At 40.5% G+C, this 27,090-nt stretch overlaps 1 protein-coding gene across 2 annotated transcripts in view; it reads left to right on the plus strand.

Moving 5' to 3' along the window:
• The first annotated feature begins 1,750 nt into the window (after positions 1-1,750).
• The window catches only part of npas2 (neuronal PAS domain protein 2), a 44,937-nt gene continuing 19,597 nt past the window's right edge, over positions 1,751-27,090 (plus strand). For both annotated transcript variants that reach the window (XM_042326715.1, XM_042326716.1), the window contains exons 1-9: positions 1,751-2,348; positions 6,947-7,151; positions 10,156-10,212; positions 11,735-11,889; positions 15,921-16,012; positions 16,230-16,319; positions 18,727-18,847; positions 25,817-25,930; positions 26,939-27,057. In XM_042326715.1, coding sequence (XP_042182649.1) covers positions 7,096-7,151; positions 10,156-10,212; positions 11,735-11,889; positions 15,921-16,012; positions 16,230-16,319; positions 18,727-18,847; positions 25,817-25,930; positions 26,939-27,057 — 804 coding nt within the window. In that variant the 5' untranslated portion in view covers positions 1,751-2,348; positions 6,947-7,095. The remainder of the gene's footprint in view (positions 2,349-6,946; positions 7,152-10,155; positions 10,213-11,734; positions 11,890-15,920; positions 16,013-16,229; positions 16,320-18,726; positions 18,848-25,816; positions 25,931-26,938; positions 27,058-27,090) is intronic.

A 27,090-nucleotide genomic window follows, 5' to 3' on the forward strand; every position in this document is an offset into this window, starting at 1 on the left:
TGCATCATTGATAGAAACAACTTGAATTGTTGCATCTTGTTGTGTTGTTGTCCTCCGGTGGCTAGCCAGCTAGCTAAAATGGTCCCTTTACTAAATTAGCCATGGATGGAGATAGGGATTTGGACTTGTGGTTTTACTAAATTCTCCATACTGGCCAATGATTATACCGGCGATTCTGATCCAAGCATAAAATACATTGTGCCCATGGAATGAGAGGATGGAAGTTCAATATGTGTAATGGGTGCGTGCTGATGGCAGGGAAGTCAGACGCAGGAGAACGAACTTGGTATTAACGGAGTCGCTTAATAAGTGCTCACAAAACTCAGAAAACCAAAATATACAAAATAATAAAAGTGGGTACAAAACCCATCGCACGCCAGAACATAACTTGAACATAACATACAATCACAGACAAGGACATGAGGGGAAACAGAGGGTTAAATACACAACATGTAATTGATGGGATTGGAACCAGGTGTGAAGGAAGACAAGACAAAACCAATGGAAAATGAAAAATTGATCAGCGATGGCTAGAAGATTGGTGACATCGACCGCCGAACACCGCCCGAACAATGAGAGGGACCGACTTCGGCGGAAGTCGTGACAATATGTAGCTAGATGTAGAAGCCTTATGTTAGCTATCTAACGGTGCCCATGAAAGAAAGTTCGGCTAGCGAACAAGCATTTTAGCCAGGTAGCCTAGGACAACAAAAAAATAAAAGTGTGTACTGTATGACAGAGTCATAGACCATTTCATCAACATGAAAGAGAGGAGGATGGCATTGGCGTCTCTCTACAAGTAGGGTGAGTCAACATGTTTTTTTCTACTTGTACGAACACACACACACACACACACACACACACACACACACACACACACACACACACACACACACACACACACACACACACACACACACACACACACACACACACACACAAATCAGAACCATGGACAGCAACACCATACTGTATTTAGCTTACGTTGATTGGACTAAATTGTTTTTGCTATAATTTAGTTGTCATTGTATTAGACTAAGCATATGTCATTTGATGTTGAAATGTTGAAGTTGAAATGGTGCTGGAATAGTGGCGGCAGCTCCTGTTTTCTTTGCAACTTGCAGTAACACTCTGTGGTTCTAAATCAATAGTTGTTTAGTAGTCAGAACATTTCGGGAACATGAACTTTCTTAACCATGCTGTAGGTCATGTAACTCTTTGTTACATGCAATATGTTTTGTGGACTTCACCGGACAGTGGTTGCTCTCCGGTTTTGTGATGAAACAAAGATGTGGATTTATTCTGCCACTGGGTCTACTTATTGTCTAGGCCTTAGGCCTTTATATCACGGTGGCAAGGCATATGAACTAACAGGCTATAGAGCAAACAATGCAATTTTGACATGTTGTAATATGGCTTTTTTCTGTATTGTAGCTCTACTGCAGTTAGGGCAAGATATTTTATTAGAATAGGCCTAAGAATTGTGAAAATAATTTCCCCTTGTACAGTATGTTGGCCTACTGCAAAGACTGGTAAAATGTAATTCATCTTCATCTCAGAACTTTTCAGGATCAAATTGTAATTACAATATTTGATAGACAACCTAACCTGATTTGTCACCATGTCATGAATTGCCAGCCTACAGGCTACATGAAACAGGTAACACGAAGGTGAGGCCTCAATTGTATACGTCATTAGCAACGTTACCATAAACGTTATTACAGTGATCGGGAGCCAAAACCATTGACTGCAAACCTCGAACCTATCAGAGATACTACATGTCCCGCTCTCTACCCCATGATGTTGGCTACAACGTTTAATGGAGTTTATACTCGGCACTGAAATTAATACAGACGTTCGAATTCAGAATAATGTGACCTAAATGCCGTTCAAGTGTTAGTATTATCCGAACTATTATTTTTCTCACTATGTATACTCCTAGTCGAGTGTTGTACAGCCGGTTGCTAATAATGTCCTTAGCTAAGTATTGAGCTACCGACTGACCTACTTTCCCTGTTCGCAGCGGCTCAGTCCTGTTTACAAGGGACTGCCAACGGAGGTTGAGTGGTAGAGGAAAACAGACAGAGCATAGACCTGAAAACGATTACTCCCGAAATCTTGTACAGTGTATGTACCGAATAGGGATTGTTACATGAATCGGATTTCGAATAATACTTAGGCAGCGTATGTATGCAATAATTGATGGTCTTTTCGCGATGCGTTTGTGGTGAGTCAAGCTTAGGATAGTCTACTTGGCTCAGTGAATTGCACAGTAGGCTATGTGGGAAAATGAGTACCGACAAAAGTAAAGTATGGATCTTTATGTCAACTAAAGTCTTGTTTTCAAGGTATGTAAAATGTTTATGTCCTTTGCATTTTTTGTCACTCTAGTCTTGTGATAATGAAAACGTTTACCGGTTGGGTTTGCTTCCATTTTGGATGAATAGATCTGTAGGCTACCGCTTCTAACTAACGGTGTCAAAATACAAATAAAGTAGGCTAACTATTATCAATGTTAATTTATATGCATTATATGTGGTTTTCATAGAGAATTGTTATATGTCCTTTGTGTATTCCCCAACGTAGTTATTAATTTTCTTAACAGGCTCCATGACAGTTCAGCTCACTGGTAGCCTATAGATTTACGAGTAGAGCATGTCCTTGCAAGTGTATGAGTTGTCTGTTTTGAGAAACATCGTTTTAAAACCATGTTTACGTTGATTAGAACATAGTGCTTTTGGCACTTGCATTGTAACTGATTGGTTGAGGAGGCTTAGTGCCTTGTCAAATCATGTCTGGTCAATTAATCATGTGAGGAATCTTGAAGTTATTTAAATGATGTATTTTGGGAACTTCCAGTAGGGCTTTTAGCAAGCTCTGGATATAGCTCAGTGACTTGTCATCTGAGGAGTGTAATATAAATGTACCTACAATTGCTGTACAATACTTCATGTAAATGTTGCATTTGCAAATATTTCAATTTTGATGAATTTTCACATCATGATTTGAAAGGTTTGACATCTGTCATTTGACATTTCCATATAATAATTTGTCTTCTTCTGTCAGCAGCCTAAGTAGATGGTTAGCTAAGTAGGCCTAGTGTATGAAACCATATGAATTAATTATCTGCCAATGTAATTTTCCCCCAGTTTTGTCAGGGGACATTATTATTTCTTCACCTCAGTGGATGTTGGTTGGAGGAGAAGGTCAGTGAGTGCGTGAGATGTCCCTCCCATTGTTTGGCTTAGGGAGCCAATGGAGGTGAATCTCTCTGATGTTGTTTCCTTTTCACTCAAGGCAGGGTTTAGTTAGTTGACTAGTTTAATCATGGAGACGCACATTGATCCAGGAAGTAAAGTCAACGATTAATTCTCTTTCCAGATTGATGGTTGTCACTACAAAAAATGAGCTTTTTTGGTATTATTTTAATGTTAGGCTTAGGCATAAGGTTAGCAGTGTGGTTAAGTTTAGGGTTAGGGTTAGGTTTAAAGTCAGAATTTAAGAAAGTAAATTGTAGAAATACTATGCAGGATTTAGCCATAATTATGACTTTGTAGCTGTGGTAACTAATGACGACCCAGATTGATTGGCGGTATTGGTTTGTAAAGGCTAAGTGAATCTATGATAAGAAATGATTGTGAGCCAGAAAAAACCCTGGGCTGTGTTGTGTTTCTAAAGAACATTTGGCACCCTATAGGCTAGTTCTACATTTATCACAAATCATGACCAAGTTGAGTTTTTTTTACATTTCAAATTACACTAATTCAAGATTTAAATATTACAGTAAAAGTGTTACAAGAATCCTCCTTAGTTGAGGAGTAAATTATGGCTTTGAATCTATTATTCATGAGGCCACATAGGCTTGTCCAAAAACAAAGCTGAAGACAAGTAGAAAATATGAGCCTAATATAATTTAGACCAGGGTAATGTAGATTGGGAAAAACACTGGCATTACATATCACAGAAACATCACATTATGATTGGTTTGTGTTGAGAGTCAAGTACAATGAAATCACCCCCTCGACCCTTAAAGTATATATCATCAGCCCGAAACACTTCATGTCATATGTGTTTAGTCTCACATTCTCTTTTCCTGTTTTCACCATATGTGTCACTGACACTTCAGCCTAGATTTACTAACCTTATGCCATCTTGGGCCACCTCTCACCTCTCATGGAATTACATCCTTGATGAAGACTTAAATACGTCACCTTTTTTTATGAAAAGGTTCAGATCTATGACCAGCAGCTCCCGCCCAAACCATTCTCAGCAGTGATATCTTGACAGGTGTAAGAGTTAAAACATTGTAAGATTAAAGATGGCTGCTTCAATAGAAATTATAACTCTCTGAATGTGTGTCTGTGTGAAGGTGAACCATTGACAGTGTGAATATACGATTGCATGACTTTTCAATGAAGGGAAACGTCACAATTGGAAACACTTATCTTTTTCCATCGTTTTACTACAAAACATAGAAACGCACAATTTTCACATATGTTGATGTTGGGGTGGTGCTGGAGATGATGAATATGAAGTTCAAAATTGTGATGTTTCCCTTTAAGGAAACAACCTGAAATACGGAATTATTGATTCATTCTTTGACACAGGCATGAGGTATAGTCGAGACTTGATTGAAAAACCCCTCAACAACAAAAGGGAAGATTAAAGCTGAAGTAGGTATCAATTGTGCCTAAAATATAATCTTTGAGTTAAGCGAACCCTCTGAGTAATGAAGGGACCCATATTAAAGATTTATTGTGCATAATCTTATTGGGCATGGTGACAAGCAGCAGGCACCATCAAGAAACCATTTTCATGTCAGTGTCATAAATACCATAAAGTGTTTTGGTTAATTTGTTGAGCTTTGAAATGTATTATGAGAAAATGTGTTTTTTATGGCTCATCATTTTATCACAGTTTACAACTCTTATTGGATTTTCCTTTCAGTTTTCCTCGCCTGAGCGCATGGATTTCATTTACATGAAGAGAGCTATGTGAAATATAATATCCACGTTGGCCCCTTCTCAGGCCGCTTCTGTATGTCAGTCAGTGAACGTATGGAATAAGAACTGGGTCTCGGCCCAATGGAAATGGGCACAGAGTCACCATTCTCAGACATCCTGAACCGCAAAGAACGGAAAATGGCCACCAACTGTCATAATTACACAGACATAATATATATATATATATATATTTAAAAAAAAAAAAAACATTTCCAGCCCACAGACCTCTATTCTTTTAATTGGAGTAAAGGAAAGAATGATGTGTTGTTCCCCCACTCAAGATTATTGGAAAGATTTTTGCATGGAATACTATCTTGGTGTAAGAGTGGATGCATTTGATCTTGGTTCATTGGTTTCATTTAATTTGATCGAAAAGGTTGGTGCCTGCTGTAGTTTACTTCATCTGAAAGTGGAAGATGGAAAAGGACGGTATCTCAGATTTTAAAGAAGGGAAAGGGGGATGCCTAGTCAGTTGCATAACTGAATGCATTCAACAGAAATGTGCCTTCCGCATTTAACCCAACCCCCCAGAATCAGAGAGGTGCAGGGGGCTGCCTTAATCTACATCCACATCATCAGCACCTGGGGAGCAGGTGTTGTTGGGGGGTTAACTGCCTTTCTCAAGGGCAGAACAGCAGATTTTTCCACTTTGCCAGCTCAACGATTTGAACCAGCAACCTCTAAATTACTAGCCCAATGCTCTTAACCTCTAGGCTATGATTCAGACAATGCAGACCTGAAGCTAAGATGAACGGGGTTCAATCATGGGGCTTAATAGTACATGGCTAATTAACGCTTTCATCTGACCTCAACATGTCAGTCACATTCCTCTCGTTTAAACACATGGTTAATGGTTCCTCCTCGGTTGTATTTGATTTGATGGCTTCTGATTTACTTTTCTATTAGGGTTACATTTGCAAATGGACAAAGGCTGTTTGAATTCCCAGAGGTGTTTGCTCAAGTTTTTCTTTATATTTTGTGATGGGTTGAATGAGGTAACTCTTCCATTCTCTTTGTTAACAAAAGAGGTGTCTCTGCCTCTGGGATTTTTCTAGGTCAGTAGAGCTCCTCCCGCACGTAATGCTGCGTCCTCCATGTTGAATTGCTGTGTCCAGGTGGTAATTTATGTTTACCACACTTCCTTTAATACATGCTGTTCACTGTTGGAAACCATGGCTAACAATGAATAATTGTATTTTTCTGGTAATGTGTTCAATCACTGATATTATATTCACTGAGATATGCACAGGATCTGGGTTGATAAATAATAGTTCTCCTTGTATTTTACAATAAACATAATACTTTTGTATGCATTTATTGTTGTTGTTTTTGACAAGCATAGCTGCTGACCTGTTGAACCCTCTACAACCACTGTGATTATTATTATTATTTGACCCTGCTGGTCATCTATGAACGTTTGAACATCTTGGCCATGTACTGTTAAAATCTCTACCCGGCATAGCTAGAAGAGCCTGGTTCCTCTCTAGGTTTCATCCTAGGTTCCTGCCTTTCTAGGGAGTTTTTCCTAGCCACTGTGCTTCTACATCTGCATTGCTTGCTGTTTGGAGTTTTAGGCTGGGTTTCTGTATAGCACATTGTGACATTGGCTGATGTAAAAAGGGCTTTATAAATACATTTGATTGATTTAGTTCCAATGAAAGCTCAAAAGGAAGCATTAAAAAGTACACCTGTTCAGAAAATAATTGGAAATAGGATGACTTTCAAGTAGGTTTGGGGACTTGATTGAGTGTGAATAAGAAAATACTGAGGGCAGTACTGTTGCTGGGCATAATACAGCTATGATACTTGAATTAAACTACTGCATATTAATTAAGATACAGTAATTATCAGATGTATGTGTGATTGACATAGATATGCCATAACTACAGTAGACTTCCCCCCCCTTAATTCAAGCCCACTTTCTGTCTTATTATCCTCCCCAGGTTTTTGTATTTCTGTGGCGGACTCCAGGAGGAGGAGGTGGGCAGCAGCAGCAGGTGATCACTAGATTTTTCCTGGGTGTTTCAGTGCAGCTAGCGCGAATGGGATACATCAGACTTCAGATAGGGCCTGGCTGGGAGAGGGAGTAAGTATGGACAACCTTTCCGACTTTGGGTCCCTATGTCCGTCTAGCCGAAGGGAATGGGAGTGAGTATCTAGGCTACTTTTATTGTCTTTGTTGTGTTTTCTGTCACTGCTAAATACATGTGTTTGTATGGAGAAATACATTATATATACAAGAGTATTGTGGACACCACTTCAAATGACTGGATTTGGCTATTTCAGCCATACCCGTAAACAAATATTGGAGCCATGCAATCGCCATAGACAAACATTGACAGTAGAATGGCCTTTCTGAAGAGCTCAGTGACTTTCAATGTGGCACCGTCATAGGATGCCACCTTTCCAACAAGTCAGGTTGTCAAGTTTCTGCCTTGCTAGAGCTGCCCCGGTCAACTGTTAGTGCTGTTATTGTGAAGTGGAAACGTCTAGAAACAACAACAGCCGCGAAGTGTTAGGCCACACGAGCTCACAGAATCGGACCGCCGAATTTTGAAGCGCGTAGCACGTAAAAATCATCTGTCCTTGGTTGCAACACTGACTACTGAGTTTCAAACTGCCTCTGGAAGCAACATCAGCACAATAACTGTTCGTCAGGAGCTTCGTGAAATGGGTTTCCATGACCGAGCAGCCGCACATAAGCCTAAGATCACTATGTGCAATGCCAAGTGTTTGCTGGAGTGGTGTAAAGCTCACCGCCATTGGACTCTGGAGCAATGGAAACGCATTCTCTTTGGTGATTGATCATGCTTCACCATCTGGCAGTCCGACGGACAAATTTGTGTTTGGCAGATGCCAGGAAAACGCTACTTGCCCCAATGCATTGTGCCAACTGTAAAGTTTGGTGGAGGAGGAATAATGGTCTGGGGCTGTTTTTCATGATTCGGGCTAGGCCCCTTAGTTCCAGTGAAGGGAAATCTTAACACTACAGCATACAATGACATTCTTAACGATTCTGTGCTTCCAACATTGTAGCACAGTTAGGGGAAGTTCCTTTCCTGTTTCAGCAATCCCCCCGTGCACAATGTGAGGTCCATACAGAAATGATTTGTTGAGATCAGTGCGGAAGAACTTGACTGGCCTGCACAGAGCCCTGACTACAACAGCATTGAACACCTTTTGGAGGAATTGGAACGCCAACTGCGAGCCAGGCCTAATGGCCCCACATCAGTGCCCAACCTCCCTAATGCTCTTGTGGCTGAATGGAAGTAAGTCCCCACAGCAATGATCCAACATCTAGTGGAAAGCCTTCCCAGAAGATTGGAGGGTGTTATAGCAGCAAAGGGGGTACCAACTCTATATTAATGGCCATGATTTTGGAATGAGATATTTGGCGAGCAGGTGTCCACATACATTTGGTCATGTAGTGTATGACTTACCGAGTTACCCTACATTCTAACAATATACAGTGCCTTTAGAAAGTATTCACACCCATAGACTTTTTCTACATTCTATTGTGTTACAGCCTGAATTTAAAATATTAAATTGAGATTGTCACCGACCTACACACAATACCACATAAAGTAAAATTGGAATTGTCTTTGTAGAAATGTTTACAAACTAATTAAAAATGAAAAATTTGAAAAGTCTTGAGTCAATAATTATTCAACCCTTTTGTTATGGCAAGCCTAATTAAGTTCAGGAGTAAACATGTCATAATAATAAGTCGCATTGACTCAATCTGTGTGCAATAATATTGTTTAACAATTTTTAAATGACTACCTCACCTGTACCCCACACATACAATTAATTACATGTAAGGTCCCTCAATCGAGCAGTGAATTTCAAATACAGATTCAACCACAAAGACCAGGGAGGTTTTCCAATGCCTAGCAAATAAGAAATAAAAAACAGACATTGAATATCCCTTTGAACATGGTGCAGTTATTAATTAGACTTTGGGTGGTGTATCAATACACTCATTCACTACAAATATATAGGCGTCTTCCCTAACTCAGTTGCCGGAGAGGAAGGAAACCGCTCAGGGATTTCACCATGAGGCTAATGGTGACTTTAAAATAGTTACAGAGTTTAATGGCTGTGATAGGGGAAAACTGAGGATGGTAGTTACTCCACAACACTAACCTAAATTAAAGAGTGAAAAGAAGGAAGCATGTACAGAATAAAAATATTCCAAAACATGAATCCTGTTTGCAATAAGGCACTAAAGTAAAACTGCAAAAAAATGTGTCAAATAAAGTTAATTTATCACTGAGTACCACTCTTCATACAGTATTTTCATCATGTTATGGGTATGCTAGTCATCGGCAAGGATTTGGGAGTTTTTTTTAGGATAAACTGGGAGACAAATTCACCTTTCAGCAGGAAAATAACCTAAATCACATGGCCAAATATACACTGGAATTGCGTACCAAGAAGAAATTGAATGTTCCTGAGTGTTACAGTTACAATTTTGACTTAAATCGCCGTGAAAATCTATGGCAAGACATGAAAATATCTAACACTGATCAACAACCAACTTGACAGAGCTTGAAGAATTTTCAAAAGAATAATATTGGACAATCCAGTTGTGCAAAGTTCTTAGAGACTTACCCAGAAAGACTCAGAGCTGTAATCACTGCTAAAGGTGATTCTAACATGTATTGACTCTGGTGTGTGAATAGTTATGTAAATGAGATATTTATGTTTACATTTTCAATAAAGTAGCAAAAATGTCTAAAACATGTTTTCACTTTGTCATTACAAGGTATTGTGTGTAGATGGGTGATTATTATTTTTAAATGATATTTTATCCATTCTAAATTCAGGCTGTAACACAACAAAATGTGGAATAAGTCAAAGGGTATGAATACTTTCTGAATGCACTGTATGCAGGGATATACTTGGTCGACTACTGTACTATGTGAACACCCTAGAATAAAGCATCTGGGCACTTTTGGACCATAGTTGGAGACTGCTGTTGTATAAGATGACAATTTGAAGAATGGTTTACATTCCAAGGGTATCTATCTCTGTTCATAATATTGTATGGGAGAGGGGGCTTTGTATCTATCTGTTGATGACTTTGGTGTTAATTCAGAGAAACAGCATTCCAACTAATTTCCCCCTCCCCTCTCCCTTCTCCCTCTAGCACCAGCAGCTGTGTGGACGATTTGATGGATGAAGATGAGAAAGACAGGGCAAAAAGGTATTCCACCACTGTGTGTGTGTGTGTTTAATGGTGGTGTGTCTGTGTGTAATGGCTGTGTGTGAGTGTGTGTGTCCTATGAGAGACAGACGGTTGAGTGTAAGGACGAGAGATGAGGCAGACAGAGAAGTTCCCTACTTCAGCTTGTATGTGTTAATGAAAGGTCCTCTTGGCATGGCCCTACTTTGACATTCCATCTGTGAAGGTGTTTGCTTTCCTGATGTGAAGACTCTTCACACTTTCAGCTCTATAAACCTCAACACCTTCAGCACAAAGACAAGTGTTTCTGTGCCTAGACAGTTTACAAAATATCATAGGAAACTGTTAAATATAGTCAACAAGGTCAAGCCATTTTTTGCTTTTCAGTTATGATGCATACAAGCCTGACTGAAAGTAGACTTTTAAATCATTAGTCAGTGTATCAGTTTTCTGGTGGGTTCAGCTGGGGTCAGATTCATCGAAGGTTTGTGTGGGGAGAATGGCAGCAAAAACTACAAGCACAAAAAAAGATATGTTTGTTTGTTTTAATGGTAGATTTTGTACATGCTATGCTGTTGATATCAGAGTGTTTTCCATAAAAAAATAAGTCCATATGGGATGAATCTTCAGAAACGTTTGCTTGTGATATCAGAAGGGATATTGTTGGGTTTCACTAGACTGTCATCCTTCTCTTAGCATCCTGCAAGCTGTTTTATGGTGGCTGAGGAATGAGTGAATTGTGATGGTGGTTATTTATTTGCAGCTGTCACTTCTTAGCTTGCTTGAGTGTGTTTAATAAATAAGAAGCTGTATGTAGAATCGTTGAGCTCGCAACTTCCACCGCATCTTTTGCGCATTAGCATCTGTCCTCAAATGCACTTCTTTATAAATCATTTATAAAGTGTATATGTTCCACGTTTTAAATTACAATGAGTGTACAAAACATTAGGAATACTTGCTCTTTCCATGATGGACTGGCCAGGTGAATCCAGGTGAAAGCTATGATCCCTTATTGATGTCACCTGTTAAATCCACTTCAGTCAGTGTAGATTTTTATTTAATTTACATTTTATTTAACCTTTTAACCTGAAGATGATGAGACAGGTTAAACAAGGATTTTTATGCTTTGAGACAATTGAGACATGGATTGTGTATGTGCCATTCAAAGGGTGAATGGGCAAGACAAAATATTTAAGTGCCTTTGAACGGGGTATGGTAGTAGGTGCCAGGCGCACCAGTTTGAGTGTGTCAAGAACTGCAACGCTGCTGGGTTTTTCACGCTCAACAGTTTCCCTTGTGTATCAAGAATTATCTACCACCAAAGGACATCCAGCCAACTTGACACAACTGTGGGAAGCATTGGAGTCAACATGGGCCAGCATCCCTGTGGAACGCTTTCGACACCTTGCCTGATGAATTTAGGCTGTTCTGAGGGCAAAAGGGTCTGCAACTCAATAGTAGGAAGGTGCTCCTAATGTTTTTTATGCTCAGTGTAAAGGGTGAGAAATGTAATCCTGTACATTTATCATGTTTTCTATTAAAGGGCATCTCGTAACAAATCGGAAAAGAAAAGAAGAGACCAATTCAATGTGCTCATCAAGGAGCTGTGCACCATGCTGCAGGGCCAAGGTCATCCGCGCAAGATGGACAAGTCCACCATACTGCAGAGAACGATCAACTTCCTGCAGACACAGAAAGGTAGGAATGTGTAATGTAGTCGGCTGCATCATTCATCACATTGACGTTGGCCACCTGCTGACCTGTGTGTGTGGCGTCTAAAAAACAACCAAAAAACATCAACACTTGAACTTGTCTTTTCCTAAAAGCTCTGACTTTGCTGACAGCTACTTTATTGAGGAAAAATGTACTTACTGTGATATGTGGTTGTCCCACCTATCTTAAGATGAATGCACTAGCTGTAAGTCGCTCTGGATAAGAGCGTCTGTCTGCTAAGTGACTCAAATGTCAAATGCGTGTGCATGTGGCACTTCTGTCCTGCCCTACATAAAGAACATCACTGCTCCCAGAATGGGTGGGAAAAGAAGGAAGGAACTAAGAGGGTGGAGGGCATTAGCTGTCTAGTATAGTATTTGTTTGGACGGGAACATAGAGAAAAGAGAGGAGTTCTCCACTTCCCTACCAAGCTTGGCCCAGACAGACAGAACTTCAACTCACATGGAACCCAAACCGGCTGTGTGCGTGTGCCATCGTGCATAAATGTATTTTGTCCCCCCACACCAAACGCGATCACGACACGCAGGTTAAAATATCAAAACAAACTCTGAACCAATTATATTAATTTGGGGACAGGTCGAAAAGCGTTAAACATTTATGGCAAATTAGCTAGCTAGCTTGCGCTTGCTAGCTAATTTGTCCTATTTAGCTAGCTTGCTGTTGCTAGATAATTTGTCCTGGGATATAAACATTGAGTTGTTATTTTACCTGAAATGCACAAGATCCTCTACTCTGCCAATTAATCCACACATAAAACGGTCAACCGAATCGTTTCTAGTCATCTTTCCTCCTTCCAGGCCTTTACTTCTTTTGACTTTATATTGTGATTGGCAACTTTCATAAATTAGGTGCATTACCGCCACCGACCTTGTTTGTCTTTCAATCACCCACGTGGGTATAACCAATGAGGATATGGCACATGGGAACCTGCTTCTGTAAACTAATGAGGAGATGGGAGAGGCAGGACTTGCAGCGCGATCTGCGCCACAAATAGAACTGACTTCTATTTTAGCCCTTGGCAACGCAGATGCTCATTGGCGCGCGCGTGGGTACAATAATTTAATAATATACATTTCTAAATGTATTTTGCAACGCTCTCTCACGTGACGCGAGCAGTGTAGTCAGCCTGTCAGTCTCCTGTCAGAATCAAGGTCACAGCTGTCAGTGTTTACGAGATGGCTTTTAGACAGAAACAGTCCCGATCTGGGATATTTCTTAACCGCTCTTCCACTTCTGTTATGCTTCTCCTATTTTATCTGAGAGATTGATCAGTTGGGTCTATTCAGAGGTATTCATCAGGATCCTTCCACTACTAGCCGATTTGGCAGCGATGGTCCCCTGGATGTTGGTGTGTTTAGTCGACTGGCTGATTGTTTGGTCGATAGGCTGTTGGTCGACCATGATTTCTTTAGTTGAGCAGTAGCAAAAAAGTTTTTTTTGATCATGGTGTACAAGACACCGGAGTTAGGAGACGAGAAAACAGCCCTTGCCGTAATTGTCTAAGAAAAATGATGAGAGAGGAAACCCCAACTTAATTTGGTCTGTAACTGTTAAATGTGCCTGGCTTTATATATCATCCATACACAGTGCATTCGGAAAGTATTCAGACACCTTGACTTTTTACACATTTTGTTACTCTACAGCCTTATTCTAAAATTCATGAAATAAAAAATGTTCCTCATCACTCTACACACAATTCACCATCAGAACAAAGCAAAAACATATTTTTTGTTGTTGTTTGTTACAGAAATACCTTATTTGCATAAGTATTCAAACCCTTTGCTATGAGACTCGAAATTGAGCTCAATGAAAACAGGATTCACCTGATCATCCTTGATGTTTTCTACAACTTGATTGGATTCCACCTGTGGTAAATTCAATAATTGGACATGATTTTCAGTGGCAGGGACTGGGAGACAAGTCAGGATTGAGGGAAAGATTAACGGCCAAGTACAACGATCCTATGCACACATCCAAGACAACGCAGGAGTGGCTTCAGGACAAGTCTCTGAATGTCCTTGAGTGGCCCAGCCAGAGTCTGGACATGAACCCGATCGAACATCTCTGGCGAGCCCTGAAAATAGCTGTGCAGCGACGCTCCCCATCCAGAAGAATGGGAGAAACTCCCCAAATACATGTGTGCCGCCAAGCTTGTAGCATCATACCCAAGAAGACTCAAGGCTGTAATCACTGCCAAAGGTGCTTCAAAAAAGTATTGAGTAAAAGGTCTGAATACTTATGTAAATGTGATATTTCCCTTTATTATTTTTTATTACATTTGCAATAAATAAATAAAAACTTTTGCTTTGTCATTATGGGGTATTGTGTGTAGATTGTTGATGGGGGGAAAACAATGATTTAATCTATTTTAGAATAAGGCTGTAACGTAACAAAATGTGGAAAAAGTCAAAGGGTCTGAATACATTCCAAATGAACTGTATATCTACAGAAATAAGACAGATACTGCTTCTGTTGCCTGTGAGTGTTTGTTTAATAACCTACTGATCACCAATCCTCAAGCAACCACAACATGTCAGATTCACAAATGTGGCAGTTTTTAATTTCTGCTATGCTGTAATAAAGGCTTAACACTTTTTTTGTTAGACCAGCCTCTCTGGTATTATTTATAATTTATTTGCTATTGTTTACACTCTTCCAAATTGTCAGAAAAATTATATTTATAATAATAATCCTCCTTTTTCCTTGATGTCCTTCTTGTTATTATTACTATTATTATGATCATCATTATTATAATAATAAGTCATGTTATTATCATTAGTAGGCTTCGTATAGCAACCTTGTATACCATCATCATTAGCTATAAGCCTAAGAGCTCATCTTGTTTAGTCTTAGTAGCTTAACTAACTTAGGCCTATATTTCAATACTTTTATAGGCTACTGTATCAATCAATAATTTATTTGTTAATGTCATCACACAGCATAGGAGTCATTCATGATATGAAATGCAAAATAACAAAGCGACATTACATAATTAGCGTAAACAATAAATAGGCCTAAACCTTTCCAATTCTAAAATTGAATGCGACTGTTTTTAGTCTTTGCTGTAATAAAGGCTTTACAAAACAACAGACCCTCTGGTACGCTTATTTATTCAGTGTTGTTTACATTGTTCCAAACAGTCAGAAAAATGATGTTGTCATCTAATAGATACCGTTTGGCAAACATAATATGCATGTGGCACTTGCTCCTTAGCTTCTTTTTCTTGATCTCCAGTATTTTCCACAACTAGTAAAATGTATTCCACTCTTCAGACTTCCTCCTGAGCAACCAGTAAACATTCCCCCAATTCGAGTTTATTTGTCACGTCCTCTGCATCTGATTTGCTGTCACTTGTTACTGTGTTCAGAGTTGTGTATTAACCAATTTATTGATGTGATTATGATATGTTATAGGCCAGGTCCTATTGGTTACGTGCATGTGATGCGTACATGTGTCACGTAAAGAGAGCAACGGTTGAGGGAATAGGGAATGTTTTTCCTAAACCAATGAGAGATTTTGGTAACATAACTTTTCAGTCAGAAATGGATGTAATTATGATGCAGCTTCAGCAACACGAACAGCGTGATACACACTGTTGATGTTCTGTGGTGGTAGCTGCAGCAGGGAGGAGAAAGAGACAATAGGTGCTAGTCACACAGTCACTCACAGTTTTTTTTAACACGGCTCAGCAAGTCTGAGCCAGGCCCGGCACATTCAAATCAATTGCGGTCAAACTCCCTCTAGTCACGAGTGTGTCTTAATTATTGAATCAAACAGTTTGCTTAAAGCATCAGACAAGCTCAGTGCATATAGTTGATTTGATTAAAATACATAGGATGTGTCTAAAAATACACATTTTATAATATCAACAAATCGATTGGTTGAAAGAACAGATGATTCTTGGTCGACCAAGATTTTTTTTTGTCGGGGACAGCAGTAGTGTAGTGCTAACAGATCTATCTAACCCCTATACTTGGCCTTATCCTCTGTTTCAGAAATAACAGCACAGACCGAGTCGTGTGAGATCCGGCAGGACTGGAAGCCTTCGTTCCTCAGTAATGAGGAGTTCACCCAGTTGATGCTAGAGGTAAAATCAGCTTAGCACCACGTTAATCTCCTCTGATATTAAATAAAGCCAAAAGACATCCTTCACTTGTACTGGAAGGAATACTGTATTTTGACATCCTGATGAACCGCTGTATCGCCAGCACCAGCATTACCCATGATGCACCTCTGAAACAAATGTAGCACACAACAATTATAGTTGCTGGTATTAGAATGATCACTTTGTTTTCCTTCCACAGGCTTTAGACGGTTTCCTCATAGCACTAACTACAGATGGAAACATTATATATGTGTCCGACAGCGTGTCTTCACTCATTGCCCATTTACCGGTGAGTGAGAGTTAGGCTGATCTAGCTCGTAACAGCATTGTTCTTTGTAACTTAATATTCATGTACAGTGGGGAGAATAAAAATTTGATACACTGCCGATTTTGCAGGTTTTCCTACTTACAAAGCATGTAGAGGTCTGTCATTTTTATAATGGGTACACTTCAACTGTGAGAGACAGAATCTAAAACAAAAATCCAGAAAATCACATTGTATGATTTTTAAGTAATTCATTTGCATTTTATTGCATGACATAAGTATTTGATCACCTACCAACCAGTAAGAATTCCGGCTCTCACAGACCTGTTAGTTTTTCTTTAAGAAGCCCCCTGTTCTCCACTCATTACCTGTATTAACTGCACCTGTTTGAACTCGTTACCTGTATAAAAGACACCTGTCCACACACTCAATCAAACAGACTCCAACCTCTCCACAATGGCCAAGACCAGAGAGCTGTGTAAGGACATCAGGGATAAAATTGTAGACCTGCACAAGGCTGGGATGGGCTACAGGACAATAGGCAAGCAGCTTGGTGAGAAGGCAACAACTGTTGGCGCAATTATTAGAAAATGGAAGAAGTTCAAGATGACGGTCAATCACCCTCGGTCTGAGGCTCCATGCAAGATCTCACCTCGTGGTGCATCAATGATCATGAGGAAGGTGAGGGATCAGCCCAGAACTACACGGCAGGACCTGGTCAATGACCTGAAGAGAGCCGGGACCACAGTCTCAAAGAAAACCATTAGTAACACACTACGCCGTCATGGATTAAAATCCTGCAGCGCACGCAAGGTCCCCCTGCTCAAGCATGTCCAGGCCTGTCTGAAGTTTGCCAATGACCATCTGGATGATCCAGATGATGAATGGGAGAAGGTCATGTGGTCTGATGAGACAAAAATAGAGCTTTTTGGTCTAAACTCCACTCGCCGTGTTTGGAGGAAGAAGAAGGATGAGTACAACCCCAAGAACACCATCCCAACCGTGAAGCATGAAGGTGGAAACATCATTCTTTGGGGATGCTTTTCTGCAAAGGGGACAGGACGACTGCACCGTATTGAGGGGAGGATGGATGGGGCCATGTATCGCGAGATCTTGGCCAACAACCACCTTCCCTCAGTAAGAGCATTGAAGATGGGTCGTGGCTGGGTCTTCCAGCATGAAAACTACCCGAAACACACAGCCAGGGCAACTAAGGAGTGGCTCCGTAAGAAGCATTTCAAGGTCCTGGAGTGGCCTAGCCAGTCTCCAGACCTGAACCCAATAGAAAATCTTTGGAGGGAGCTGAAAGTCCGTATTGCCCTGTGACAGCCCCGAAACCTGAAGGATCTGGAGAAGGTCTGTATGGAGGAGTGGGACAAAATCCCTGCTGCAGTGTGTGCAAACCTGGTCAAGAACTACAGGAAACATATGATCTCTGTAATTGCAAACAAAGGTTTCTGTACCAAATATTAAGTTCTGCTTTTCTGATGTATCAAATACTTATGTCATGCAATAAAATGCAAATTAATTACTTAAAAATCATACAATGTGATTTTCTGGAATTTCGTTTTAGATTCCGTCTCTCACAGTTGAAGTGTACCTATGATAAAAATGACAGACCTCTACGTGCTTTGTAAGTTGGAAAACCTGCAAAATCGGCAGTGTATCAAATACTTGTTCTCCCCACTGTATATTAAAAGAGCTGCACAGTAAACAAGGATATAGATTAAATCTTGCAACCACCATGTTTCTGATTGTATCATGCGTTAAACGTTAGCTTCCAAGGCCTCCCGAGTAGCGCAATGGTCTAAGGCACTGCATCGCAGTACTAGAGGCGTTACTACAGATCCGGGTTCGATCCCGAGCTGTGTTGCAGCCGGCCGTGACCGTGAGACCCATGAGGCGGCGCACAATTGGCCCAGCGTCATCCGGGTTAGGCGAGGGTTTGGCCGACTGGGATGTCCTTGTCCCATTGCTCTCTAGCGACTCCTTGTGGCGGCTGGGTGCATGAACTCTGACTTCGGTCGCCAGCTGTACGGTGTTTCCTCCGACACATTGGTGCGGCTGGCATCCGGGTTAAGCGAACAGTGTGTCAAGATGCAAAGCGGCTTGGCGGGGTGGTGTTTTGGAGGACGCACGGCTCTCGACCTTCGACTCTCCTGAGGCCATGCTGGAGTTGCAGCGATGGGACAAGACTGTAACTACCAATTAGGGAGAAAAAAGGGGTAAAAAAAGTACCCACAAAAAATTACTTTAGCTTCCAATTATGATCTAAATATACTAATTCAAATCAGTGTATACATTATTGCAATTGGGACACTAACTATGGTATGTAATACCGTATCTTATAATATGACTGTGATATGACATGTGCATGGACAATGATGGGCCATAGACACTGACGTTCCCACCTTTTATCCTTTTGTATCAGTCAGATATGGTGGACCAAAATATCTTGAACTTTCTCCCTGAGCGTGAGCATGGGGAGGTCTATAAGCTGCTATCATCCCACATGCTGATGACTGACCCCATCTCTGCTGACTTCCTAGACAGTGAGTATTTAGTCCTCCTCTTCACTCCCTCGGTTCTGAACCCATATTTCCTCTTCACTCCCTCAGTACTGAACCCATATTTCCTCTTCACTCCCTCAGTACTGAACCCATCTTTCCTCTTCACTCCCTCAGTACTGAACCCATCTTTCCTTCTTAGTACTGAACCCATATTTCCTCTTCACTCCCTCAGTACTGAACCCATCTTTCCTTCTTAGTACTGAACCCATCTTTCCTCTTCAATCCCTCAGTACTGAACCCATCTTTCTTTCTCAGTACTGAACCCATATTTCCTCTTACTGAACCCATATTTCTTCAATCCCTTCTGAACCCATCTTTCCTCAGTACTGAAACCTTCAATATTTCTTCTTTCTCAGTACTGAACCCATATTTCCTCTTCACTCCCTCAGTACTGAACCCATATTTCCTTCTTAGTACTGAACCCATATTTCCTCTTCACTCCCTCAGTACTGAACCAATATTTCCTCTTCACTCCCTCAGTACTGAACCCATCTTTCCTTCTTAGTACTGAACCCATCTTTCGTCTTTTCTACCTCAGTACTAATTCCATCTTTCTTTCTCAGTACTGAACCCATATTTCATCTTCACTCCCTCAATACTGAACCCATCTTTCCTCTTCACTCCCTCAGTACTGAACTCATCTTTCCTTTTCACTCCCTCAATACTGAACCCATCTTTCCTCTTCACTCCCTCAGTACTGAACCAATCTTTCCTCTTTTCTCCCTCAGTACTGAACCAATATTTCCTCTATACTCCCTGAGTACTGAACCCATCTTTCCTTATTAGTACTGAACCCATCTTTCCTCTTCACTCCCTCAGTACTGAACCAATATTTCCTCTATACTCCCTGAGTACTGAACCCATCTTTCCTTATTAGTACTGAACCCATCTTTCCTCTTCACTCCCTCAGGTCTGAACCCATCTTAACTCTTTTCTACATCAGTACTAAATCCATCTTTCTTTCTCAGTACTGAACCCATATTTCCTCTTCACTCCCTCCATACTGAACCCATCTTTCCTCTTCACTCCCTGAGTACTGAACCCATCTTTCCTTTTCACCCCCTCAGTACTGAACCCATCTTTCCTCTTCACTCCCTTAGGTCTGAACCCATTTTTCCTTCTCAGTCAATCAGTACTGGGTCGATCTCCAGCTTTGGCATCACCAGGGATGCTTAGCTTAGGAGATGTCTGGATAGAGATGTCTGTGTATTTCACAATAGTGTTGTTTGATGAGACGTTTGAAATGTTCTTACCTATCTCCGAGTGTCTTGGACTCTTTTATTTAAAAAAAAATGTTTCACCTTTATTTAACCAGGTAGGCAAGTTGAGAACAAGTTCTCATTTACAATTGCGACCTGGCCAAGATAAAGCAAAGCAGTTCGACACGTACAATGACACAGAGTTACACATGGAGTAAAACAAACATCCAGTCAATAATACAGTAGAAATAAGTCTATATATGATGTGAGCAAATGAGGTGAGATAAGGGAGGTAAAGGCAAAAAATGGTGGCAAAGTAAATACAACATAGTAAGTAAAACACTGGAATGGTAGATTTGCAGTGGAAGAATGTGCAAAGTATAAATAAAAATAATTGGGTGCAAAGGAGCAAAATAAATAAATAAATAAATAAATACAGTAGGGAAAGAGGTAGTTGTTTGGGCCAAATTATAGGTGGGCATCACTCTTGGTGATGACACTAAGAATCCAAGTCATCTGTGCTGTATAATCAGAGAGTCCATCACCATATTAATGAGATTTTACATAAATATTATGGGTGGCATTTAACCAACATTTACACTTTAATTATATTGTTGTTCATCCACAGGTCTAAACTAGGGTCACTGAATGAAAGTTAGTAATGCTTTGTTTTTCTTATTGGCATAATGTTGCAGAACAATTATTCATAAGCATTTGTACCAGCCTCCTATTTTGTCCTGTAGCCGTGCTTTGTTTTGCTTAATTTAATGCACTACAGCAATGAACAGGGCTGTGGTGACCTTTTATTTCTTTTGATGTTGGCTATTTCACTTTTATGAGCGATATCCCCATGAATTATACATCAAACCACGCAGTGGCCCAACAGTCACACGCCACAGCCTTCAAAACAAACAGCGATTTTATGCCAGCATTGGAAAAAATTCTGTTTGACAAAGTGTTAAATCTCTCCTGTAGGCATTCATCCAGTTCTATTGTATTTACATGACTAATTCCTCTGTGTGTTAGGAATTCACACTCTACTGTACTGAACCTCACACCTCTGCTCTGCAGTCCTGATACTGAATTGACCGTGAATATAGGGCAGGTTGCCATGTTTGGTGCTGCCAGTTTATTGGATTGCTGGACACTGGTCCTATGATTAGTCCTTTAGCTAATAATAGTAGTTAGCCTAGCAGTGTGGTTAGGAGTTTTAATCACTGTAGCTTCAGTAATACTGTATCTAGGGCTTGAGACACTGAGCTTAATCCCATGCTACAATTGTTTTCTTCTGAGAAAGAGACTGATGTGGAATCATCTAGGTCTATGTTTAGAACTATAGGAATACAAAGCATAGAAAACTATTGTAGACGCTACTGTGTCTGGAATAATCATAATTTTCTCCTAGCCTCATTAACAGTTAATTCCTGCATTTATCTTTCATCTCCTTTCTTTTCTTAAAAAAAAATACTGCTTCTCCTGCTCAACACACAAATTGTTTTGGAAGTCAGCTATCTTCTTGGTTAATGTGCTACTATCATTCTGTTGAAGAATAGCTATGAGAATGTTTGTTACGCTGAGTTGAGTGTTCATCACTAATACATACATTATGTGCACTGCACTCCCACTTGAGGACAAAGGAGCTCTCAGGTACTTATGAACGTCTAGCTACTCTTGGATAAGTGAACTCAGATACTTGACTCAGAGCTTATGGTACCACAGAGGAAGCATTTTACTTCATTTAATCCCGTTAGATATGTGTAATAATGGAGTGATGATATCATTCTTGGTTTAATAAGGAACCTTTTTTCCTTTGCGCTTTAAATCCCAAATGTGTGTGTCATTCTATACAGATGTTTGCAAATGTATTAAAAATACAAATCTGAATTATATCATTTACATAAGTATTCAGACCCTTAACTCAGTACTTTGTTGAACCACCTTTTGCAGCAATTACAGCCTCAAGTCTTCTTGGCTATGACTCTCCAAGCTTGGCACACCTGTATTTCTTCTCTGCAGATCCTCTCGAGTTCTGTCAGGTTGGATGGGGAGCGTCGCCGCCCAGCTATTTTCAGGTCTCTCTAGAGATGTTAGATCGGGTTCAAGTCCGGGCTCTGGCTGGAACACTCAAGGACATTCAGAGAATTGTCCCAAAGCCACTCCTTCGTTGTCTTGGCTGTGTGCTTAGGGTTGTTGTCCTGTTGGAAGGTGAACCTTCGCCCCAGTGTGAGGTCCTGAGCACTCTGGAGAAGGTTTTCATCAAGGATCTCTCTGTACTTTGCTCCATTAAACTTTCCCTTGATCCTGACTAGTCTCTCAGTCCATGCCTCTGAAAAACCTCCCCACAGCATGATGCTGCCACCATGCTTCACCGTAGGTATGGTGCCAGATTACACCAGACGTGACACTTGGCATTCAAGCCAAAGAGTTAAATCTTGGCACCATCCCTACAGGGAAGCATGGTGGTGGCAGCATCATGCTGTGTGGATGTTTTTCAGCTCCTTTTTCAGTGCCTTTTGGCAAACTCCAAGCAGGCTGTTATGTGCCTTTTACTGAGGACTGGCTCCCGTCTGGACACTCTACCATAAAGGCCTGATTGGTGGAGTGCCTCAGAGATGGTTGTCCTTCTGAAAGTTTCTCCCATCTCCACAGAGGAACTCTGGAGCTCTGTCAGGGTAACCATCGGGTTCTTGGTCACCTCCCTGACCAAGGCCCTTCTCCCCTGATTGCTTAGTTTTCCCGGGCGGCCAGCTCTAGGAAGAGTCTTGATAGTTCCAAACTTCTTCCATTTAAGAATGATGGAGGCCACCGTGTTCCCGGGGACCTTCAATGCTGCAGAAATTTGTTGGTACCCTTCTCTAGATCTGTGCCTCGACACAATCCTGTCTCAGAGCTCTACGGACAATTCCTTCGACCTCATGCCTTGGTTTTTGCTCTGACGAGCGCTGTCAACTGTGGGACCTTATATAGACAGGTGTGTGCCTTTCCAAATCATGTCCAGTCAATTGAATTTACCACAGGTGGACTCCAGTCAAGTTGTAGAAACACCTCAAGGATGATCAATGGAAACAGGATGCACCAGAGCTCAAGTTCGAGTCACATAGCAAAGGGTCCGAATACTTATAGTACCAGTCAAAAGTTTGGACACACCTACTCATTCAGAGGTTTTTCTTAATTTTTTGTGTTTTCTAAATTGTAGAATAATAGTGAAGACATCAAAACTATTAATTAGCACATATGGAATCATGTAGTAACCAAAAGTGTTAATAATATATTTTATATTCTATATTATTTTAATATTATTCATATTCTTCAAAGTAGCCACCCTTTGCCTTGATGACACCTTTGCACACTCTTGGCATTCTCTCAACCAGGTTCATGAGGAATGCTTTTCCAACAGTCTTGAAGGAGTTTCCACATATGCTGAGCACTTGTTGGCTGCTTTTCCTTCACTCTGCTGTCCAACACATCCCAAACTATCTCAATTGGGTTGAGGTCGGGTGATTTTGGAGGCCAGGTCATCTGATGCAGCACTCCATCACTCTCCTTCTTGGTCAAATAGCCCTTACACAGGCTGGAGGTGTTTTGGTTTGTTGTCCTGTTGAGAAACACATGAAAGTCCCATTAAGTGCAAACCAGATGGGATGGTGTATCGCTGCAGAATGCTGTGGTTGCCATGCTGGTTAAGTGTGACTTGAATTGTAAATAAATCACTGACAGTGTCACCAGCAAAGCACCCCAAACTATCACACCTTCTCCTCCATGCTTCACAGTGGCAACCACACATGCGGAGATAATCCGTTCATCTACTCTGCGTCTGTCTCACAAAGACACAGCGTTTGGAATCTAAAATCTCAAATTTGGACTCATCAGAGGACAGATTTACATCAGTCTAATGTCCATTGCTCGTGTTTCTTGGCCCGAGCAAGTCTCTTCTTATTATTGGTGTCCTTTAGTAGTGGTTTCTCTGCAGCAATTCGATCATGAAGGCCTGATTCACGCAGTCTCCTCTGAACAGTTGATATTGAGATGTGTCTGTTACTTGAACTCTGTGAAACATTTATTTGGGCTACAATCTGAGGTGCAGTTTACTCTAATGAACTTATCCTCTGCAGCAGAGGTAACTCTGCGTCTTCCTTTCCTGTGGCGGTCCTCATGAGATCCAGTTTCATCATAGCACTTGGTTTTTGTGACTGCACTTGAAGAAACGTTCAAAGTTCTTGAAATGTTCCGTATTGACTGACCTTCATGTGTTAAGGTAATGATGGACTGTCATTGTTCTTTGCTTATTTGAGCTGTTCTTGCCATAATATGGACTTAACTTATACCACCCCTACCTTGTCTCAACACAACTAATTGGCTCAAACACATTAAGAAGGAAAGAAATTCCACAAATTAACTTTTAACAAGGCACACCTGTTCATTTTCATCCATTCCAGGTGACTACCTCATGAAGCTGGTTGAGAGAATGCTAAGTGTGTGCAAAGCTGTCATCAAGGCAAAGGGTGGCTACTTTGAAGAATCTCAAATCTAAAATGTTTTGATTTGTTTAACACTTTTTTGGTTACTACATGATTCCATATGTGTTATTTCATAGTTTTGATGTCTTCACTATTATTCTACAATGTAGAAAATAGGAAAATATTAAGAAAAACCATTAAATGAGTAGGTGTGTACAAACTTTTGACTGGTACTGTATGTAAATAATATATTTAATTAAAAAAAAATTGTAATACATTTGCTAAAATTTCTTTAAAAAAACAGCTTTCATTTTGATATTATGGGTTATTGTGGGGAAATTGATGACGACAATTTCTTAATAAATCCATTTTAGATTAATACTGTAACGTAACAAAATGTGGAAAAAGGGAAGGGGTCTGAATACTTTCCGAATGCACTGTATATCTCAGTTTGAATGGCACAGGGCCACTGGTATTCCCAGCCTCCTGACAATGCCACAATGCTCTATTTTTAGTGTAATGAAGAGCCACACATTGGCTTTGGAGGATTAGTAGAGTCCCCTCAGTGTGTACAGTATGTCTGAGCTAGTGCTCTGACATAAGTCTGTGGAGGCATTCTCTTCCGCAAAGGTAACCCGTTTAAACGGAGCCATGGATTCTGTAGAAAATGGGATGACTGTATTCAGACATTCTGTGTGACTGTGACATTGTGTCTGATTGAGGAGTATTTAGAACATCATCAGTGCACAGTTTTAGTGTGTCGATGGCTCAGTGACATACTCCCCCTCTTCCTCTCCCACCACTGGTCCCATTCCCCTGCCAAGTGAAGCCTCGTCTGTAGGAACAACACTGCTGAGCCATCCCATGACAACTGAGACAAACTATGCTGGGTTCAATGCCATTTACTGGGAGCTGTGTGCTGATTTCCAGCCACGAGAGAAAAGCCAAAACGTCTGAGCTGTCAGTGGTTGTTAGGAGCAGAAGTTGTAATGGCAAAATTATTATTGTCATCATTCTTTTCTGTGAGATTTACTCTGTCAGTTTTATCCAAGGCTCTTACATAAAATTTAAACCTATTTGAAACGAGTTTATCATGTTGCACCATGAAGACTTCAAGATGATTTATATGAAAAAGAAGTGCCAATAGAGTATGTGTAAATACACACTGAAAATGGGTTATTCGCTTTGTCAGTCAATAATTTTTCTTACTTTATTTTTCTTCATGATGATGGAAAAAGCATTGTGTTTTGTTGAGGACACTGCAGCTAACTTCCATTTGGTATTTTTTTTTACAGGTAAGACACACATTGAGTTCTGCTGTCATTTAGCCAGAGGAAACATCGACCCAAAGGAACCCCCTACATATGAGTATGTGAAATTTGTAGGAGATTTCAAGTTTCATAACAATGGTGAGTGTTCTGTTATTCTACCCTGAGCTCGCTTGACATTTGAAAGTTGTGCAATACTTTGCAATGTTTTAGTTCCCAAATCTTTGTTTCCTTGACATACTCGCATAACAACAGAAATGACTTTCCCTTTCAACTGCCAGAACTATTGTTCTATGATCATGTGTATTTTATGTGCCATTACATCTACAACTACTGACCGAGCTTCAACCTGATGAATGGACAGTAAACCATCTAGTTATATTAATAAGGCCAAACTCTGCATTCTATTGAATATTAGAATGGAGATGTTATGTCATAAAAACTTACTTGAAACATAAAACAGACAGAAAATCAAACAGGTTATAAAACCGTTTCAGAACTGCATATCTCATTGATGATCACTATTCAAATACCTGGCTAAATGACTGGAAAATTAGACGTATGAGGAAATGTTTCCCTCTCGTCTGAAATTATGCTTCGGACTTTTGGATATTTCCATACTTTTTAAAGATTTGGACTTCCAGTCGTTTGAATGGCCTAATGACGTAGTAAGGTCATCAGAGTGTGGTGAGATGGAAAGGCAGAGTGTGATGAGATGGAAAGGCAGAGTGTGGTGAGATGGAAAGGCAGAGTGTGGTGAGATGGAAAGGCAGAGTGTGGTGAGATTGAACGGTTATGTAAAGTTATTTGGCACTCGTAGAATAACTCCAGTCACTGCTAATCAAAGATTTATTGCCTGATTTGCCATTACCCCCAACCCTCAGCTGGGGATCACTACCACAGTCTTCAGGGGCCACAGTCCTGCTGATTTTCCTTTCTCAAATGAGTGTGTGATTAAAGGGCAAAATCCCCAGCACACACTCCTCTTGTAACAGATATACCTGTTTGGGGTTGATGATAATCACTCCTCGTGTCTATACTATACTGTTGTAATGCACCAAATGAATTGTTGCTGTGTATTTATATTTGCTATGCCTACATTCATCCTCTGGGGAGGTATTGAGTGACTGTTTCTGTTGTTTGACTCAGTGCCTACTTCCTCTTGTAACGGGTTTGAGTTGACATTACCAAGAACACTGCAGTCATCACTGGAAGAGCAGGTCTGCCTTGTTGCCACTGTACGATTAGTCACTCCGCAGTTTTTAAAGGTAAGATCGTGTTTCTTTTGCTAAATCTTTGCT

Source organism: Oncorhynchus tshawytscha, linkage group LG09 (assembly GCF_018296145.1).
Source record: "Oncorhynchus tshawytscha isolate Ot180627B linkage group LG09, Otsh_v2.0, whole genome shotgun sequence".
In the NCBI taxonomy this organism is placed as follows: Eukaryota; Metazoa; Chordata; class Actinopteri; order Salmoniformes; family Salmonidae; genus Oncorhynchus; species Oncorhynchus tshawytscha.